Source organism: Perognathus longimembris, chromosome 14 (assembly GCF_023159225.1).
Source record: "Perognathus longimembris pacificus isolate PPM17 chromosome 14, ASM2315922v1, whole genome shotgun sequence".
NCBI lineage: Eukaryota > Metazoa > Chordata > Mammalia > Rodentia > Heteromyidae > Perognathus > Perognathus longimembris.
Window position 1 is genome coordinate 62,027,551 of NC_063174.1, and position 19,291 is coordinate 62,046,841.

Here is a 19,291-nt window from a genome sequence, read left to right on the forward strand (position 1 = left end):
GTATAGAAAGGTAGCTGTGTGGGTGGGTGTATGTAGAAAGGTAGCTGTGTGGGTGGGTGTATGTAGAAAGGTAGCTGTGTGGTGGGTGTAGGGAAGGATTGGTGGATGGGCGGATGTATGCTGAATAGGTGGATGGGTGGATAGATGGATGAATGGGTAGGTGGGTGGATAGGTAGATGGACAAATGGGTAGGTGGATGGGTAAGATGGGTGGATGGGTAGGTAGATGGTTGGGTGGATGAATACTGGATGGGTAATACATCAATCAACCCTAACCTGGGTCTGGGCTGGAGCTCAGGCTGCCCTGCCACAAGAGACCCATGAGCTGTGGACACTGGGGCGGCCCCGACACCACAGGCAGAGACCTGAGCACCTCCGTGCACGAGGAACAACGGAGGTGGAGACCCAGCACCTCGGTGCCGGCACGTCGAGGACAGCGGGGTGGGCAGCCGTGCTGAAGCTGAGAGCCAGGAGGGATCCTCCCCGGGCGCTGGCCGGGGACGCCTCGAACTTGCACTGCTGCCGCGACCCCAGACCAAGAGAATTCCCCCCTGCTGTTGGAAGCCACCCGGCCGTGGCCTTGGTTACAGACACCAGGACACAACTAGGACCGCTCAGTCTCCCCCTGCCTCCCGTTGTGGGTCTGGGGTTTGCTCGTGCTGGGGCCCCCGAGTTCCTAAGGGAGGTGTGTGGTGCATCGGGCCCTGCGCAGAGCCCCCCCAGCAGCCTGCAGCCCCCCCTCCCCGGCTGCAGCCCCTCACAGCCCCTGAAGCAGCGGGAGGTGTGCCCAGGCACCCGAAACGCCCGCAGCACACGCGGGGTGAGGGACCAGCTCCGTCCCGGCGGGAGGCCTGGGAGGGGGGCGTCCGGCTGGAGGGGGCCAGGGCCCCCTCCGGGGTCTCCGACAGCAGCGGCCATGGGTCTGCAGGCGGGATGGGTCTGCTGTGCTGGCAGCCTTGGCGCTGGCCATAGGGGAGCCGCAGCCCTTGAGGGAGGGAGGCCTGCGTGGCTGGGGGGGGGGGGACCGGCGTCACTGGGGGCCCTTTGCTGTGGGGGGGACCGGCGTCACTGGGGGCCCTTTGCTGTGGGGGGGACCGGCGTCACGGGGGGCCCTTTGTCGTGGGGGGGCCGGCGTCACGGGGGGCCCTTTGTCGTGGGGGGGCCGGCGTCACGGGGGGCCCTTTGTCGTGGGGGGGCCGGCGTCACGGGGGGCCCTTTGTCGTGGACAGCCCCCTGTGGCCTAGCTCACGACCCGAATCTCCCTGAGGCGAGGCGGCGGCTCTGCGTGGTGTCCGCCCCCCCTGCTCCCCCCTCGTGTGCCCGGCTGGTTGCTGATGCACGCCCTCCGTCTTAGCCTCCGCACACCCCGGGTGGACGCCTGCAGCGCCGCCCACCGCCCACCCGCGCTGCGTTCGGCGCCCTTCTGTGAGCCAGCCCGGCCGCGCCCCGTGCGGCCGCGCCCCGTCGAGAGCCGAGGCGGAGCAGCGGGCGTGGGCTCCCGGGGAGGCGCTGCCTTCCGGACGGGAGTGCCGCTGTGCCGGCTCCCCGTTACGTGCCGGCGGATCACACGCCACCCTGCGCCCCGCAGGCCGCCTCGGGGGGCGGGGGCAGCCGCCAGGCTCCAAGCTCCCGGGGTCTTCCAGTGGGGGCTCCGTGTGGCGCCCCACACCCGTGGCTTCGGGGCCGCCCCGCGCCCACAGGCCATGGGTCACTCGTGGCAGGACAGCCCGGGCTCCCGCCTCGGCCCAGATCCAGACCGGAAGAGCAGGGCCCGGGCCCTGCGGCCCGCCCGCCGTCTCCACGTTCCCGCCGGCGCCGGCGTGCGGGGGCCCGGGCCCTGCGGCCCGCCCGCCGTCTCCACGTTCCCGCCGGTGCCGGCGTGCGGGGCCCGGCGGCCGCCGCAGGTGCCGCGCCGGCTGCCGTCTGGGGTCACCAGGCCCTCAGCCGCCCCCACCCGAAGGCCTGTGGCCCGGCTCCCGCGCGCCCCCGCAGGCCCGCGGGGGGGGCGCAGTGCGGGGCTCCGCGAGGCGTCCGTGCGGGTAGGAGCCCGTGGACCGCGCCACGGAAGGCAGGAGGCCTAACCGGGTCCCGAGACCCGGCTGCGGGACGGGGCGGGCGCCCGCGGGGAGGCGGAGGCCTGCTGGCTGCTGACGGGACGGGGAGGAGATACGAACCATGCGGGGGGGGGGGGGCGCTGAGCTCTTTATGCAGACGCCATGTCTGCCGGGCACACCTGTCACCCCAGCCCCTGCGAGGCCGAGGCCGAATGAGGAGGCTGTGGCCAGCCCGGGCGACACGCGAGACCCCGACTCACAAAGGAAGACGGGAGTCGCCACCCAGTGAGGTCCGTGGTGACGCACGGCCCCTCTCCAGCCCCGCACCTGGCTGGGTTCGGCCGGTGGGAGCCGCCTGGGTGTGCAGGTTTCCTCCTGCGGGCGCGTGGCCCCGGACAGCCGCAGCACTGCCCAGTCCTGCCGTCGCGGGACTGACCGGAGCCGGCGGGGGCATTTCTAGGGGCTCTGGCATCCCGCGACTCCCCGCCTCTGCTGCGCCGGGGCCCTGGGCTCCGCGTCGGGCGCTCCCGCCCGCTCTGGCGGCCGCTGCGCTGCCCCCGGGCCGGGCCGGCCGGGCCCGTCTCCTCCCCGCCCCGCTGTGCGGGGAGCAGGGGCGCCTGCCGCGTCCGGGCTCCTCCCACGCCGCCCTGCGTCACCGCAGGCCCCGCGGCGGCCCAGGTCTCCAACGCCGTGCGCCGGATGAGCTTCGCCGCGTCTCCAGGTGACCGCCTCGCGCGCGTCGTTGGAACGACCGGAGACGCCCACGACTCCCCCCGGCCCAGACCCGCCGGCGGCGCCGACCCCAGCGGCCGGCCTCCCAGGGCCACGGGAGGCGGAGCGACTCCAGGAGCGGCCCCGGGGTGGCCCCCAGGCCACGGGAGGACGCGGCGCCGGAGTCGGGGCGTCGGGGCGGGAGCGGACGTCCACGCCGCTGAGCTCCAAGGACAGCGGGCCGCGGAGGCCAGAGCCGGGCGGAGGGGGGCGGCGCCCCCGGGGCGATGACCGGAGCAGGACCGAGAGGCCCCTCCACCCCGCTGCCCACCCCGCCAAGCGGCACCGACCTGGCCTGGGGAGCAGCCGGACTTGGTGACTAGGAGCAGCCCCTGTACCCTCCTGGCTTGGGGGGGGCCGTGGGGCTCGGTGGCCCGGGGTGACAGGGGGCTCGGGGTGACGGGGGGCCCGGGGTGACAGGGGGCCGGGGGGCCCGGGGTGACGGTGGCCCGGGGTGACGGGGGGCTCAGTGGCCCGGGGTGACGGGGGGCTCGGGGCCCGGCTCCCTGTCTGGACGCACTCCGTCACCCAGGCGGGCAGGCAGCGCGGGATTGGTGGGACAGGGAGTCACAAGCAGCTGGACTGTCTGGGTCGTTGAACGTGGGGAGTCCCGCCCTGGTACCCCCGCAGGGTAGCCGGGGGTGGACAGCGCGCAGGGAGCTTACGCCGAGGGAAGGCCGGTAGGGCAGATGGGGGGGTGGATCTGGGTGGGCTGAAGGAGAGGTGGCACAGGGCCGGCCTCCCCTGCTCCCCCGAGAGGGCTGGGACCTGCGCGTCCGGCGGCGCCCTGGGCTGCTGTCGCGCTGGGCCCCAGGGCAGGGTGGGGGCGGTGGGCGCTCTGTCCCTACGTCTGCTCCTGCGGGCGAGCCCCAGGTCCCACCGAGAGCCCGCGTGCGTGTGCCGGTGTGTGCGTGCGTGCGTGCGCGCGCGTGTGCGAGGGGGGCTGTGCCTGCCCCTAGCAAGTAGGCTGCGGCCAAGGCCCGCCCGCCCCCATGGGAGTGAAAGAGAAGCGGGGTCCATCTGTGGACGTGGGAGCAGCTGGAGGTAGGGGGGCCCACGCCAGCCTCGGTCAGCCCTGGACGCGGGCCTGACCCAGGGGGCTGGGAACCCCCCAGCTGAGGGCTAGGAGCGCCCCAAGGGCAGCTCCCTGGGTCCCGGCCGATCTGGGATGCGAGCGCCCCCAGTGGCCATGCCGTGTAACTGCAGCCCCACCGCCAGCCAGCCCTGCCTCGACCCATGGCGCTGGCACAGACCACAGCCCGAGCCGCCGGAGGGGGGGAGGGAGGGAGGGGAGGGAGGGAGGGGGAGGGGGGAGGGAGGGGCGGGCGCTGCGCAGTCTGCCCCAGCCCGGGCCTGTGCCCCCCCCCCCCCGCCTGGGCAGGACCCCAGCCCCCGCACCCAGCCTTATCTGGGGAGGGACGGGAGGGACGGGAGGGAGGAGGGTGGGAGGCCTGGGGGGGGGGGAGGGAAGCACCGGGCCGCAGCAGGAGAGGCACAGGAAGAGGCAAGGGCCGGCGTGCCCAGGGCTGGACGCGGACCAGGTGGTCACCCCTGCCCAGAGCGCCTCGAGGGGAGCCGGGTGCCGTCGGGGCGCCTCGCGGGGAGCCGGGTGCCGTCGGGGCGCCTCGCGGGGAGCCGGGGTGCCGTCGGGGCGCCTCGCGGGGAGCCGGGTGCCGTCGGGGCGCCTCGCGGGGAGCCGGGTGCCGTCGGGGCGCCTCGCGGGGAGTCCCGTGCCGTCGGGGCGCCTCGCGGGGAGCCGGGTGCCGTCGGGGCGCCTCGCGGGGAGCCGGGTGCCGTCGGGGCGCCTCGTGGGCGGCCCGGTGCCGCCCCATCCTGGGGAAGGGAGGTTTGCACGTGGGCACCAACAGGACTAGGGAGCCAGGCAGTGGGCCCGGCGCGCGGGGGAGGCCGGCGTGCGGGGAGGGCGGCGCGCGGGGGAGGGCGGCGCGCGGGGGAGGCCGGCGCGCGGGGGAGGGCCGCGTGCGGGGGAGGGCCGCGTGCGGGGGAGGGCTGGCCCTCATCCCCGGCGTGCAGGGAAGGGCACGCTGACCCAGAGGCGGTGGGCTCGCGGCCCTCCGCCCCTCCCGCCCTCCCTGTTGTCCTGTGGAAGCTGCGTGCGGTGGGCCGCGGGGACTGGGCCTTGCACTCCCAGCCTGGGCGCGGGGACTGGGCCTTGAACTCGCAGCCTGGGCGCGGGGACTGGGCCTTGCACTCGCAGCCTGGGCGCGGGGACTGGGCCTTGCACTCCCAGCCTGGGCGCGGGGACTGGGCCTTGCACTCCCAGCCTGGGCGCGGGGACTGGGCCTTGCACTCCCAGCCTGGGCGCGGGGACTGGGCCTTGCACTCCCAGCCTGGGCGGCCGCGGGGACTGGGCCTTGAACTCGCAGCCTGGGCGCGGGGACTGGGCCTTGCACTCCCAGCCTGGGCGCCGTCCTTGAGCTCTTTTGCTCCAGCCCGGCTCTCTACCACTGGAGCCGTAGCTCCGCGCTGGCTGTTTGCTGGTAACTGGAGAGGAAGCTCTCACAGGTTCACCGGTGCCTTTGGACCACGACCTTCAGAGCTCAGCGCTCTGTGTAGGAATGGTGTGAGCCTTGGCACGGGGCAGAAACATTTTCTCCGTGTGTGCACCATCTCACGTGGATATACGCTCCTCCAGAGAAGCCCTCCCAGCGTGCACGGCCCCTGGGACTTCCCGCCCCTACCACCACTGCTTCTCTCCTGGACGAACCCCGGTCCCTCGGTCAGTGGGTGTGCTCTATGCGTCCGCGGTCCCTCGGTCAGTGGGCGTGCTCTATGCGTCCGCGGTCGCTCGCGGCGGGAGCTTTCTTGGTGTGCACACCTGGAGAAACGCTCACTCAAGCCCTCTGTGCAGTGTGCTTAGGGGTTGCTTTTCACTATGTAGTCCACACTGGCCTCCAGGTCACTATGAAGTCCACGCTGGTCTCCAACTTGTGATTCTCCTGCCTCAGCCTCCCAAGTGCTGGGATTACAGGTACAGATGGGCCCCCTCCCCCCTCCAGGTACAGATGGGCCCCCTCCCCCAGTGTGTGGCCAATTTTGATTTTTTATTTTGGGTTGTAAGAATTCTCCATATATGCTAGATTTTTGTTGTTGCCAGTCCTGGGCCTTGGACTCAGGGCCTGAGCACTGTCCCTGGCTTCTTTTTGCTCAAGGCTAGCACTCTGCCACGTGAGCCACAGCGCCACTTTGGGCTTTTTTCTCTGTATGTGGTACTGAGGAATCGAACCCAGGACTTCATGCATGCAAGGCAAGCACTCGACCACTAAGCCACCTTTCCAGCCCTGGATTTGTTTTCATCAGACAAATGGTAACATATTTTTCATTTCATGGATTGCTCTTTTATTCTTTTGTTGTTGTTGGTGGTGGTGGTGGTTGTGGGGCTGGAATTCAGGACCTGGGCACTCTCTCTGAGTCTCTTTGTGCTCAAGGCCAGTGCTCTACCACTTGATCCATAGTTCCCCTTCCAGTTTTTGGGTGAAAGGGTTGGGGGGGGGTGTTTCCTGTCCCAGCTGACTTCAAACCTCAGATCTCAGCCTCCTGAGTAGCTAGGATTACAGGCGTGAGCCACCAGTGCCCGGCTGCCCTTCCTTCTTTTTCTTCCATCTTCCCTCTCCTTGACTTGAAAGGCCGTGTGTTGGACTCTCTCACTGTGACAAATACCTGGGAAGAACAAAGGGAGGCGTAGCTTGTTTCTTCTGGCTGCAGCTTTGGAGGTCTCAGCCCTGCTGTTTCCATGACCGTGGCCGGGCCTGTGGCAGAGGCTGCTCACGTCATGGCGATGAAAAGCAGCCAGAGAGGGGGCAGGAGGGGCCTGCCACAAGATACCCAGGGCCCCGTCTCCCATGGCCCGTCTCCGCTAGCCAGGTCGCACCCCCTCTCCGAACCATGCCGCCGGCTGGGGCCGAGCTGGTGGGCTGACATTTCACATCCGAGCCCGGGCACCTTCCACGAGGCCTGGGCTCTGGTGCAGCCCAGGATCTGAAGACACAGCCAGGCGGCTGGTCTGGCATGACCCACCGATTCCTGAGCGCACTGGAGAGTGTGGGGACCGCCGGCTTCCACTGGCGTCCGTGCTACCTACCACCCGTCTTCTGTCACTACAGAGAATGCTGCGCCAGGCCTCTGCAAGCACGTTTGCTGCTATGTCCGAATCTCCTCGAGTCGAGGGGCTGCCGCGTCCGTGTCCACTTATCTTAAACCTGGATAGCTGGCCGTGGTGACCCTGGCTCTGCCATCTGCACGCGGAGGCCCAGTCCTGGCCCAGGAGCGCCGGGGGCCCACCTGGTCTCACGCCTGCAGCAGGGGTTGATCATTTATTCCCCTGGTCTGCTTTTCCATCAGCGTATCGTCAACCCGAGAGGGGGTTTCCACGTTCTGGGCATCTGCCATTTGTAAATCAAGTATTCTTCCCTAGCTCTCACTGTGTGCGCGTGTGTGTGCACGTGTGCGCTCGTGCACTGCCTGGCCACTATTCCTAAGCTTTTGGCTCAAGGTTGAGACACCACTTGAAGCCCAGCTCCACTTCCTGCGTGTTGGTGGTTACTTGGAAGTAGGAGTCTAGGAAATAGGAATCACGCCTCAGATCTGAGGCGTGAGCCCCTGGCGCCCCGCACTCTCTCAATTTTAAGTTGGCCCTCCTTTGTTGTTACTGGTAGGTGATGTGTAGGGAGTAGAGTTACACGAGTCAGGTGATAAGTACATTTATTTTTGGACAATGTCACTCTTCCCTTGCTGTCTATCACTTTTTTTTTTTTTTTTTTTTTTGGCCAGTCCTGGGCCTTGGACTCAGGGCCTGAGCACTGTCCCTGGCTTCTTTTTGCTCAAGGCGAGCACTCTGCCACTTGAGCCACAGCGCCGCTTCTGGCCGTTTTCTGTATATGTGGTGCTGGGGAATCAAACCCAGGGCTTCATGTATACGAGGCGAGCACTCTTGCCGCTAGGCCATATTCCCAGCGCCTGTCTATCACTTTTATGTTGAGTTTGTCTATGGCATCTTGGCCACTGAATGAACTCTACGCCTGCAGTTCTCTCTCATGCTCTTGCAGACGAGCAGGTCTAGCCTTTTCTACTTCCTTTGGCTTCTGCATTTCACTAGCTAATCCATCTTGTGTTGACACTCGCACACCACCGAAACTTTCTTACGGGGCTGTGTCGTTGTGCCAGCTTTGCTTATTAACAACTGTTCCCTTCTCCAGCCTTGTCTCTGTCGCGTGTCATGAGTGAAATGCTCCTGTCCCATGTATCTGTGTCTGATCCACGGCCCTACTTGTCAGGCCTAAATGTGACCGTAGTTACTGGATTTGAGTGGCCCGAGAGACGGGCTGGTCTGCGAGGGCCACCCGCCCTCTGCCTTGCCGTTTCCGTTCCTGGTGCTTCCTGGGCGTTCTTTCTTTGCTAAATACTTTGGGCAGTTTTCCCACGGAAAAGACCTCGGGGCCTCTAGCCGGCATGGCATTTTTTTTTTTGGGGGGGGCCGGATTTTGCTTCACACCATGCTATGCAGAGACTCTGCCTCCAGAGAGATTTTCTTTTCTTTTTTTTTTTTCCCAGTCCGGGGCCTTGGACTCAGGGCCTGAACACTGTCCTGAGCTTCTTTTTGCTCAAGGCTAGCACTCTGCCACTTGAGCCACAGAGCCACTTCTGGCCATTTTCTATGGTGCTGGGGAATCGAACCCAGGGCTTCATGTATATGAGGCAAGCACTCTTGCCACTAGGCCATATTCCTAGCCCCAGAGAGATTTTCTTAATCCTGTTCTTTTCTTACTGCTGAGTGCAACTGATTTCCCATGTTCACTGCTACAAGTTCGTTTCTGGACAGGAAGTTGTTGGTTATTGAGCATCCTTCTCCCCTGGGTAATTGCTGGCCCCGGGGTGGACACGCCCGTCCACTGCGCTGGCCCCGGGGGTGGACATACCCGTCCACTGCACTGGCCCCGGGAGTGAGGACACGCCCGTCCACTGCGCTGGCCCCGGGGTGGACACGCCCGTCCACTACGCTGGCCCGTGGGGACACGCCCATCCACTGCGCTGGCCCGGGAGTGAGGACACGCGGTTCCCCTGTGACATCTGCTCTGTGGATGCAGCTCGGCCGCCGCTGCTCCCACTGTGGGATGCGGGACTCCCGCGGAGTGGACCCGGCGCCCTGGTCAGCCCCGCCTCTTCCGCGCCCCCGGAAGCCCTGTGGAGCCCATCCTGCCGGCGTCCCGATGGAGGTGGGGGTCAGCCAGCGCCCGCTGTCTCCCCGCACGGGCACAGGGTGAGCACTTCCCTTCCATGCCCCTGCCCTGGTTGCGTGTGCACGTGTGTGTGTCCGTGCACATGTGTGTGCAGGCATGGTGGTGGTGGGCGTAGACGGGGCGTCTTCCCAGAATGTGGAGGAAGCCTCAGGCTAGGAGATGCTGCCACTGTCACGTGCGAGGCAGGGGTTTTTCTGGATTTCCAGACATTCAGAAATTCTGTACTTACCTGCTGCATAAAAGACCCGTCAGCCCTTGGCGGCCGCCGCTTCTGGATGGAGAACGGCCCAGCCTGGCGCGAAGATGCGCTGTTTGCACGCGGAACCTGGCCTTCCACGCGCTCCCGCTGCCCCTCCTCCGCCTGGGCCCCCGGCTGCCTCGGGTGAGCTGAGAAGCTGAGGCGGAGAAGGCCTTCTCCCCTGTGTTCACGGAGCAGCGTGGTCTCCGGGCCTGCTCCTTCCTTGATCCCCACAAAGCCTTGCCTGAACCCCACAGCCGCTGCTCCGGTGCCCAAGACCCATGCTTTACACCGAGGCGAGCGTCAAGCGCCTGTCTACAAAACCGTGTTCAACTCGCCTGTCTACATAACCGTGTTCAACTCTTTCTGGAAGCTACGCAGGACCGATGGGTCATATGGCAATTTTTTTTGGTGCTACTAGGATTTGAACTCAAAGCCTCACAATGGCTCTACAGCTGAGCGACAGCTCCAGCCCTGTCCCCCACCCCCACCCCTTTTTCTTTCTGGTCCTGGGGCTGGAACTCAGGGCCTGGGTGCTGTCCCTGACCTGCTTTGCTCAAGGTTAGTGCTGGATCACTGAGCCACAGCTCCACTTCCAGCTTTTTAATGGTTAACTGGAGATAAGAGTCTCACAGGCTTTCCTGCCTGGGCTGGCTTTGAACCACAACCCTCAGATCTCAGCCCCCTGAGTTGCTAGGATGACAGGCGTGAGCCACCAGCTCGCAGCTCCACTGGCTGCTTTTTACCGGGAAAAGAGTCTCCCTTCCTATTGGGGAGCTCACCCAGGCCGCGACCCCCTACCTCAGCTCACCCGGGCCGCGACCCCTCCCCCTCAGCTCACCCGGGCCGCGACCCCTCTATTCTGGGCTTCTTGTAATTGCGGGGGTAATGGGTTCCAGCCGCCCTCTGTGGGGGTGGAGTCTAGTTTTTCTGCCCGGGATGGCCTGGAACCACAACCTTCCCCGTCCCAGCCCCCTCACAGTGTAGGACGACAGGCACGCGCCCCTGTGCCCAGCTGTGGGTTGAGAGGGTCCTGCGAGCTTACCTGCGGTGACTGACACGGCACCGCAATCCTCCCTTCTCAGCCTCCCTCGTAGCTAGGGTGACAGGCGTGCGGAGCCCCCAGCACGCGGCCCCGGTCCTTTTTAATTTTTCCATCCCGAGCGCAGCCGGGCTGTGGTCTCTCCTCACGCCCCTTCTGCGCGGAGGTGGTCGTGAGTTGCCTCTCCCTGCATGGTTTGGGGTGGCAGTACTACTCGCTGTCACGCGCTTGTGGGCCACTGGTGTGCCTTGTGCTCACTCTGTCAGGGGTTCTCCTTCTTGCACCTGTTTCTCCTCAGGGACTGCAGAACCGCGCGAGTACTGACAGAACCAGCCGGAAGCGAGTTGACTGGGGTTGCATTCGGTTATGGATTCGTTGGGGAACTGGACCCCAGCCCTGCGTGGGTTTCCTTTCCCGGGCTCCTCTGAGGGTTCCACTCCCAAGAGGGGAGCGGTTCCCCGGCTGTCCTCAGCCCCCAACGCCACTGGCCAGATCACCGAAATGTGCCGGGGTCCTGCCCGCACTGCCCGCCCCACGCCTGCCCCCTGCTCCCAGGACCCCCGGGCCCGGTGGCAGCTCGCAGGGGTCCAAGCAGAACCGACTGGGAACATCCCCCACTCCTCCCCTCCCTCCCTGGGGATGAAGTCAGGTCACCGGGAGAAGGTCACAGATAGGAACGACAAGTGCCATTGACTAAGGGGATGGGGGGCAGGAGAGGGGACTGCGGGGACAGTGACGTCAGGGGTGGGCTCTGGGGGGGGCGGGTGACGTCAGGGGTGGGCAGAGGGGATGGGCGGCTAAGCGCCTGCTCCAGGGCCACCCCGTGCGTGCCCCCAACCCGGGGCTGGGAGCCGGCCGGTGTCCGGGAGGCGGGCGCCCGCCCTGGTTGCCCGCAGGTCCGGGCGGGGACGGGGCGCCCGTGGCCGCGGGCGGGGCGGGTGTGCTCGGGCTACGGTGGGGGCGGGGAGGGGGGCCGGGGCCTGCGCTCCTCACCCGACGCCCGCCCTCCGCGGCCCCGGAATGCGGGAGAGCCCGCCGGCCGCGCCCTCCCCGCCCCTCGCGCCCGCCGGGGCGGCGGGACCCGCGCAGCCGCGCCCAGGCCGGGCCGGGTGGGTTCCCTTCGCGCCCGCGGGCAAAGGTCGCGGCCGGGCGGCGGCCGAGCCCGGGCTCTGGGCTGGGCCACGGGGTTTAAGCGTTCACCTCCGGGCCGAGGGCCGAGCCGGGGGGCCGCCGTGCCCGCCTTCGCGGGGAGCCCGGCGGGGGGCGGGCCCGGCCCGGGGGGGGGGCGGAGGCGGGGGGGCCGGGCCCGGGCCGCCCCGAGGAGCAGGCCGGGGTGGGCGAGGGGGAGGCGGGCAGCGGGGGGCGGGCAGGGGCGAGGCGGGCAGGGCGAGGTCGCGGCCCGCGGCCCCCGGGGGCGGGGGTCGGCGGAGGGGGAGCTCACCTGGCCGCCACGGCCCGCGCGTCGGAACCCGGTTTCCGGCGGGGCGGGGCGCGCGCGGGGCGGGGCGCGCGCGGGGCGGGGCCGGGGGCGGGGCGTGCGCGGGGCGGGGCGGGGCCGGGGGCGGGGCGTGCGCGGGGCGGGGCGTGCCGCGCCACCGGCAGACGTCAAGGGGCCCGCCGCGCGCGTCCGCGGGCCGCCGCTCTGCCGTGGACCGGGCCGGGGCTGCCGCCAGCGTGCGGGCCGCGCCGGGCATGTCCTAGGCGGCGGCCCCGCCCAGCGCTCGGCAGGCCGGGCGGGAGGGCCGGGCCGAGCCGGGACCGGGCGCGCGAGCCGGGGGGCCCGGCCCGATCGCCGCGCAGGTAGGACGGAGCTCCGGCCGGGGCCGCCTGCGGGCCGCACCTGCGCGCCTCCGGGCGGCCCGGGAGCGGGGCGGGCGCGCGGGGCGGCGGGGCCGGGCCGGGCCTGGGGAACAAAGGCGGGCGGGGAGGGCGGCCGGGGCACCTGGCCGGGCCGGGCCGCCCCGCCCCCGCCCCGCCGCGGAGGTGCCCGGGCCGCGCCGGGCCGGGAGGGGCCGCGGGCGCTGGCGCTGGTCGCCGGGCCGGGCTCGGCGCCGTGCGCGCGGCCTGCGGACGGGGAGGCGCGCCGGGACGCCGGGGGGACGCCGGGTGCCCGCCGGGCTCGGCCAGCGCCGCCTCGGGGACCGCGGTGCGGCCTCCCCCTCCGGCCTGGCCCTCCCGGGTCCGGTCCCTCCCTCCCCGCAGCCGCCCTCCTCCCCTCCTCCCCCTCCCCTCCCTCCCCCCTCCATCCTCCTCCTCTTCCTCCTCCTCCCTCCTCCTCTCCCTTCGCCACCGCCGCCGCCGCCGCCGGCTCCCCGTTGTCCCGGCCTCCCCCGGCCTCCCCCTGCCTGCCCCTTCCAGCAGCCCGCCCGCCCGCCCGGCTGCGCCCTCCGTCCCGCCTCCTCCCTTGCTCACCTCCGGGCGGTGGCCCTTCTGGCTGGGGCGGCTGGGGGGGACAAGTTTGGGGTGTTTATTATTTTCCCTCCTAGCAACATGGCCAGGCTCGCCCGGTGCCGAACCGGCCGTGGGCCGATGGGGAGCCGAGGGTGGTTCCCAGGCCTTTTCTGGGCGATTGGCCCTGGCGGGTGGCCGGGTTCTGGCGCAGCCCCACGACCAGGCAGACGCCCGGGCTTGGCCTCTCGGCTGGGCTGGAGCCGAGGCCCGCGGCCCTCCCGGGGAGTTGGCAGCGGCAGGGTGGGGACCGGGCAGCCCCTGCCCTTCCCCTGGCAGCATCGGGGCCTTCGGGGGAGGGCCCTGGGGTCCCCTGCCACTGCTGGGGTCCGCAGGAGCGTGGAGTCCCGCTTCCTTGGCCTCCAGGGCCTCCGCTCGCTCTGGAGGCTGGGCTCTGCCGGCCACAGGGTCCGGGGGGAGGGGCTTTGCCACCTGCCTTGGGGTGGCTTTCCCTACATCTTCCTCCTGCGTGTGCAAGGTGATGTGTGCCGTGGGACACTCGGGCACTCACAGACAGGCCCTTGGAGCAGGGAGTGGACCAACTGGGGCTGAGGCCTCCGAGCTCAGGCCCCGGGCGCTGCCGGCCAGGGCGAAGGCCGTGCCCGTCCTCAGGGGAGGGGTGTCTGGTTCTGGCACGGCCTCGGGACCAGACTCCAGGGTGCACCTGTGCCCTTATGTGGGTGTGTCCACCCTCCGAAGGCCCCCGCCTGTCTAGCTGTGTCCGGGACCTGGGAGTCCTTTCCCGTCATGTGCGGCCCAGACTGCTGTGGCCGCGGCCCCGCCCTCGCTCTCCCGCCCCGGGGCTGGCCACTCTCACAGCGCTCCCGGTCTCTGCCCTCACCTTTTGACCAGGCCTTGGTTTTGTTGTTTCTGTGGTGCTGGGGGTGGAGCCCAGAGCCCGCACCTGCCGGGCAAGGGTCCTGGCGTCCAGCCAGCCTTCACACACTTCCGCCGTCCTGAAGCTGCTCTGAAGTTGCTCGGGAGGCCCAGACCTGGGCTCATGAACACGGGCTCCACAGGCCAGCACACGGCTCTTGCCCAGACCCCCTACGTGGGCACATGCTCCGATCCTGAGGCTACATTTTTGTTTTGGGCAGCACTGGGGTTTTGAACTCAGGGCCTTACGCGTGCTAAGCAAATGATCTACCACTTGAGCCACACTCCCTGCCTAGTTTTGCTTGTTGCTGCTGCTGCTGTTGTTTTTGGTGCTAGTCCTGGGTCTCAAACTCAGGGCCTAGATGCTGTCCCTGAGCTTTATCTTCCTTTGTTCCTTCGTTCGTTCCTTCCTTCCTTTTGCTCTTTCTCTCTTTCCTTGAGGCTGGCCCTCTACCACTTGAGGCGCAGCTCCTCTTTTGGCTTCTTGGTGGTTAATCAGAGATAAAAGTCTCTTGGACTTTGCTGCCCTGGCTGGCTTCCAAACCATGACTCTTGAGATCTCAGCCTCCCCAGTGGCTGGAATTACAGGCGTGAGCCGCCAGCGCCTGGCTGCACTGGTTATTTCTGAGACGGGGTATGGTATCATGCCCCAGCAGGCCTGCCTGGTGACACTGGAAACACGGTATGTGACACCGTGCCATCCTCGTGCCTCAACTTTTAGGGGGCGGTACCAGGGTCTGAGCCCTGGGCCTCCTACTGGCTCAGCTTACTTGCTTTGCTGACACCACCTGAATCTCACCTCCAGCCTGGTTTTTTGCTAGTTACTATAGAAAGAGAGGCTGAAGGACTTTTCTGCCCAGGCTGGCTTTGAACTGTGAGCCTCTGGATCTCCGCCTCCTGCGTAGCTGGACTTGCAGGCGTGAGCACCTGCGCTGGGCTTTTCCCGTAGTGTGGGGATGACAGGCGTGTGCCATGTTGTCTGGCCCTTGGTGGAGATGGGGCCTCAGAAACGTCTGTTCAGCTGGCTTTGGACCACAGTCCCCCTGCTTAGCTTCCCAAGGAGCTAGGAGCTGCTCGTCCTTTTTGAATAAGGCCTGCGTTTTCATCTCGTAGTGGGCCCTGCTGTGATGGAAGTCCGAGGACTTCCCTCGTCCCCCCCCCCCCCCCCCCCCCGCGTATACTGCCGGGACCGCAGGTTCCTCACCACCATGGACTCGGGGGGCCTGGGAGCGGTGGGTGGTGTCCATGTGGATTCACACCCAGGGGAACCGGGTCCTGGGGGGGGTCCTGAGACCTTGGGGGGCAGGTGAGCGTCACCGACGGGCGTGGGGGAGGGCAGGCCACGTAGAACGCAGGCGCGGCGCGGCGTGGCTAGAGTCCAGCGCGTCTGGAGGCGGCCGGTCTGTGCTCGCCTTGGGCACGTCCCGGAGACGGAGTCGCGGGCCGGGAGCCCACTCCGGTGCCCCTCCCCCTCCAGGGTCACTCGGGCCGAGTCAGCGCCAAGATGAGCGTCACGTCCTGGTTCCTGGTGAGCAGCGGCGGCACCCGCCACCGGCTCCCGCGGGAGCTCATCTTCGTGGGGCGCGACGAGTGCGAGCTCATGCTGCAGGTGAGTGGGGGAGCGGGACCCCCGCCCGGGGGCCGGGTCTCTGTCCTCTCTGCGGCGGGACGCCCGAGGGGGGGAGGGCCCCCAGCCCAGCGGAGCCCCACCGCCCCGGGGGCCGGCTGCTCTCGGGGGCCCAGTCTCTGCCCTGCACCTGGGCGCCGAGGGCTGGCGGGGCTCCTGCTGCAGCCCGAGGTGTCCCGGAAGAGCGCGGGGTGCCCTGGGGCGGACGGGGGCCGGCGCGTGCGCCCCCCTGCCCCGGCTGCCGCCCGGCCCGGCTCGGCGCCCCCCTGCCCCGGCTGCCGTCCGGCCCGGCTCGGCGCCCCCCTGCCCCGGCTGCCGTCCGGCCCGGCTCGGCGCCCCCCTGCCCCGGCTGCCGCCCGGCCCGGCTCGGCGCCCCCCTGCCCCGGCTGCCGCCCGGCCCGGCTCGGCGCCCCCCTGCCCCCGGCTGCCGCCCGGCCCGGCTCGGCGCCCCCCTGCCCCGGCTGCCGCCCGGCCCGGCTCGGCGCCCCCCTGCCCCGGCTGCCGCCCTCGCGCCGCCCGGCCCGGCTCGGCGAGGTCAAGGCCGGGAGATGTTTCTTTCTGGGCTGGGGGGCGGGGAGCGGGGGAGGCGGAGCGGGGCTCGGCAGTGAGGACTCTCGGTCCCTGGTGTGGAGTCCGGGTTCAGCCCCCGCCGCTCACGCGTCCCACGGCTCTGAGATGACCGGTGATGGGGGGGCTTCCCGTCGGGGGATGGGAGCCGGGCCGGCCCCCTGCAGCCCCGCCAGGCCCCAAGCCCGCGGCGCGCTCGGAGGAAGCGAAGACCCTGGGGAGGCAGTCCCCCCCTTCCGGCCGGCACAGAGACGCGGACCACCGCTCGTCCAGACGCCCTGGCCTCGCTCAGAGCGCGGCCCTTCCGTCCAAGCCTGGCACGCAGGGCTCCGTCCGGGTGGGCGGGGCTGGAGGGGGCTGGTCACATGGGCCGACGGTGGGCTCCGTCCGGGTGGGCGGGGCTGGAGGGGGCTGGTCACGTGGGCCGACGGTGGGCTCCGTCCGGGTGGGCGGGGCTGGAGGGGGCTGGTCACGTGCGCTGACGGTGGGCTCCGTCCGGGTGGGCGGGGCTGGAGGGGGCTGGTCACGTGCGCTGACGGTGGGCTCTGTCCGGGTGGGCGGGGCTTGGGCGGGGCTGGAGGGGGCTGGTCACGTGCGCTGACGGTGGGCTCTGTCCGGGTGGGCGGGGCTGGAGGGGGCTGGTCACGTGGGCAGACCGTGGGCTCTGTCCGGGTGGGCGGGGCTTGGGCGGGGCTGGAGGGGGCTGGTCACGTGCGCAGACGGGCTCTGTCCAGGTGGGCGGGGCTGGAGGGGGCTGGTCACGTGGGCCGACGGTGGGCTCCGTCCGGGTGGGCGGTGCTGGAGGGGGCTGGTCACGTGGGCCGACAGTGGGCTCTGTCCGGGTGGGCGGGGCTTGGGCGGGCCTGGTCACGTGGGCCGATGGTGGGCTCCGTCTGGGTGGGCGGGGCTGGAGGGGGCTGGTCACGTGGTCCGACGGGGGGGGCTCCGTCCGGGTGGGCGGGGCTGGAGGGGGCTGGTCACGTGGGCCGACGGGTGGGCTCCGTCCGGGTGGGCGGGGCTGGAGGGGGCTGGTCACGTGGGCCGATGGTGGGCTCCGTCCGGGTGGGCGGGGCTGGAGGGGGCTGGTCACGTGCGCAGACGGCCGGGCAGTGAGCGCGTGCGCACCTCTGTCCAAGGCTAGCCCGTCCCAGAAGTGGTCTGTGGCATCGGCGCGTGTGCCCTTGAACTCGGCACGCTGGGTTTGGTCCCCAGTGGGTTGATATTGAGAGGTAGGGGTGCCCAAGGGGTGGGAGGGAGTATGAAGGGGAGGGAGCTTACGTTGGGGTTCCACCAATGAAGGGCAGAGCTAGAAGAGGCCGCCTCTGGCCCCTTGGCCCTGGCCTCAGCCCCGTGCCTCAGGCGGTTTCTCGGCTTCCCCGTTCTCTCTAGTCTCGGGGACTTGGTCAGGGTGCAGGGTGGACGGAAGCTGGACATCCCGGCGTCCCCCCCATGTCCTCCAAAACCCCCGCCCCCTTGCAGCGGCTGTGTGAACAGCCCTGCCCTCAGCCAGCCTCCCGCCGCGGGTGGGCGCAGAGCGGCAGTGCGGGTGTGAAGGGCTGTGTGGGCTGCGCGCGTGCCCTGCTGCCCCGTGGCGCGGCCGCGGCAGTGGGAGGGGGCGTGGGGCGCGCAGGGACGTGCCCGGCGGGGCCTCGGTGCACCGCGCGCAGACGGGAGCCGTCAGGTTTCTCTAGTTGTCACATCTCTTGAAGCCTCCCATTCTTTCAAAGCACTGTGGTCGATGGTTTGGTGGTTCATGGTTTGGTGGCCGATGGTTTGGTGGTTCATGGTTTGGTGGTTGATGGTTTGGTGGTCGACGGTTTGGTGGTCGATGGTTTGGTGGTTCATGGTTTGGTGGCCGACGGTTTGGTGGTTCATGGTTTGGTGGCCGATGGTTTGGTGGTTCATGGTTTGGTGGTTGATGGTTTGGTGGCCGGTGGTTTGGTGGCCGATGGTTTGGTGGTTCATGGTTTGGTGGCCGATGGTTTGGTGGCCGGTGGTTTGGTGGTCGACGGTTTGGTGGTTGATGGTTTGGTGGTCGACGGTTTGGTGGTCGACGGTTTGGTGGTTGACGGTTTGGTGGTCGACGGTTTGGTGGTCCATGGTTTGGTGGCTGACGGTTTGGTGGCTGACGGTTTGGTGGCTGACGGTTTGGTGGTCGACGGTTTGGTGGTCGACGGTTTGGTGGTCCATGGTTTGGTGGTCCATGGTTTGGTGGTCGACGGTTTGGTGGTCCATGGTTTGGTGGCTGACGGTTTGGTGGCTGACGGTTTGGTGGTCGACGGTTTGGTGGTCGACGGTTTGGTGGTCCATGGTTTGGTGGTCCATGGTTTGGTGGTCGACGGTTTGGTGGCCGGCGGTTTGGTGGCCGACGGTTTGGTGGCCGACGGTTTGGTGGTCCATGGTTTGGTGGTCGACGGTTTGGTGGTCGACGGTTTGGTGGTCGACGGTTTGGTGGTCCATGGTTTGGTGGTTCATGGTTTGGTGGTCGACGGTTTGGTGGCTGACGGTTTGGTGGCTGACGGTTTGGTGGTTGACGGTTTGGTGGCCGATGGTTTGGTGGTTCATGGTTTGGTGGCCGATGGTTTGGTGGCCGGTGGTTTGGTGGTCGACGGTTTGGTGGTCGACGGTTTGGTGGTCGACGGTTTGGTGGTCCATGGTTTGGTGGCTGACGGTTTGGTGGCTGACGGTTTGGTGGCTGACGGTTTGGTGGCCGACGGTTTGGTGGTCGACGGTTTGGTGGTCGACGGTTTGGTGGTCGACGGTTTGGTGGTCCATGGTTTGGTGGCCGGCGGTTTGGTGGCCGGCAGTTTGGTGGCCGACGGTTTGGTGGCCGACGGTTTGGTGGCCGACGGTTTGGTGGTCGACGGTTTGGTGGTCCATGGTTTGGTGGTCCATGGTTTGGTGGTCGACGGTTTGGTGGCTGACGGTTTGGTGGCTGATGGTTTGGTGGTCGACGGTTTGGTGGCTGACGGTTTGGTGGCTGACGGTTTGGTGGTTGACGGTTTGGTGGTCGACGGTTTGGTGGCTGACAGTTTGGTGGTTGACGGTTTGGTGGCTGACAGTTTGGTGGTCCATGGTTTGGTGGTCCATGTTTGGTGGCCGATGGTTTGGTGGTCGACGGTTTGGTGGTCCATGGTTTGGTGGTTCATGGTTTGGTGGTCGACGGTTTGGTGGCTGATGGTTTGGTGGCTGACGGTTTGGTGGTCGACGGTTTGGTGGCTGACAGTTTGGTGGTTGACGGTTTGGTGGCTGACAGTTTGGTGGCCGACGGTTTTCCTACCGTGTGGCGTCCACCCCGTCCCCAGCCTTGGCCTCCCACCCCCTGGCGGCACCGCGGCCTCTCAACGGCAGCCCAGGCTGCCGTCTTCTGTCCCACCCACCACTCCCCTGCCCAGCCCTGCACGGAGCAGAG

The 19,291-nt window shown here is 68.3% G+C and overlaps 2 protein-coding genes across 2 annotated transcripts in view; one reads left to right on the forward strand and one right to left on the reverse strand.

The window, feature by feature from the left end:
* The window catches only part of Ahnak2 (AHNAK nucleoprotein 2), a 211,084-nt gene that overhangs the window by 140,449 nt on the left and 51,344 nt on the right, over window positions 1-19,291 (reverse strand).
* Cep170b (centrosomal protein 170B) overlaps window positions 11,957-19,291 on the forward strand; it is a 32,784-nt gene continuing 25,449 nt past the window's right edge. The window contains 2 exon segments of the mRNA XM_048362644.1: window positions 11,957-12,161; window positions 15,163-15,294. Coding sequence (XP_048218601.1) covers window positions 15,190-15,294 — 105 coding nt within the window. The 5' untranslated portion in view covers window positions 11,957-12,161; window positions 15,163-15,189.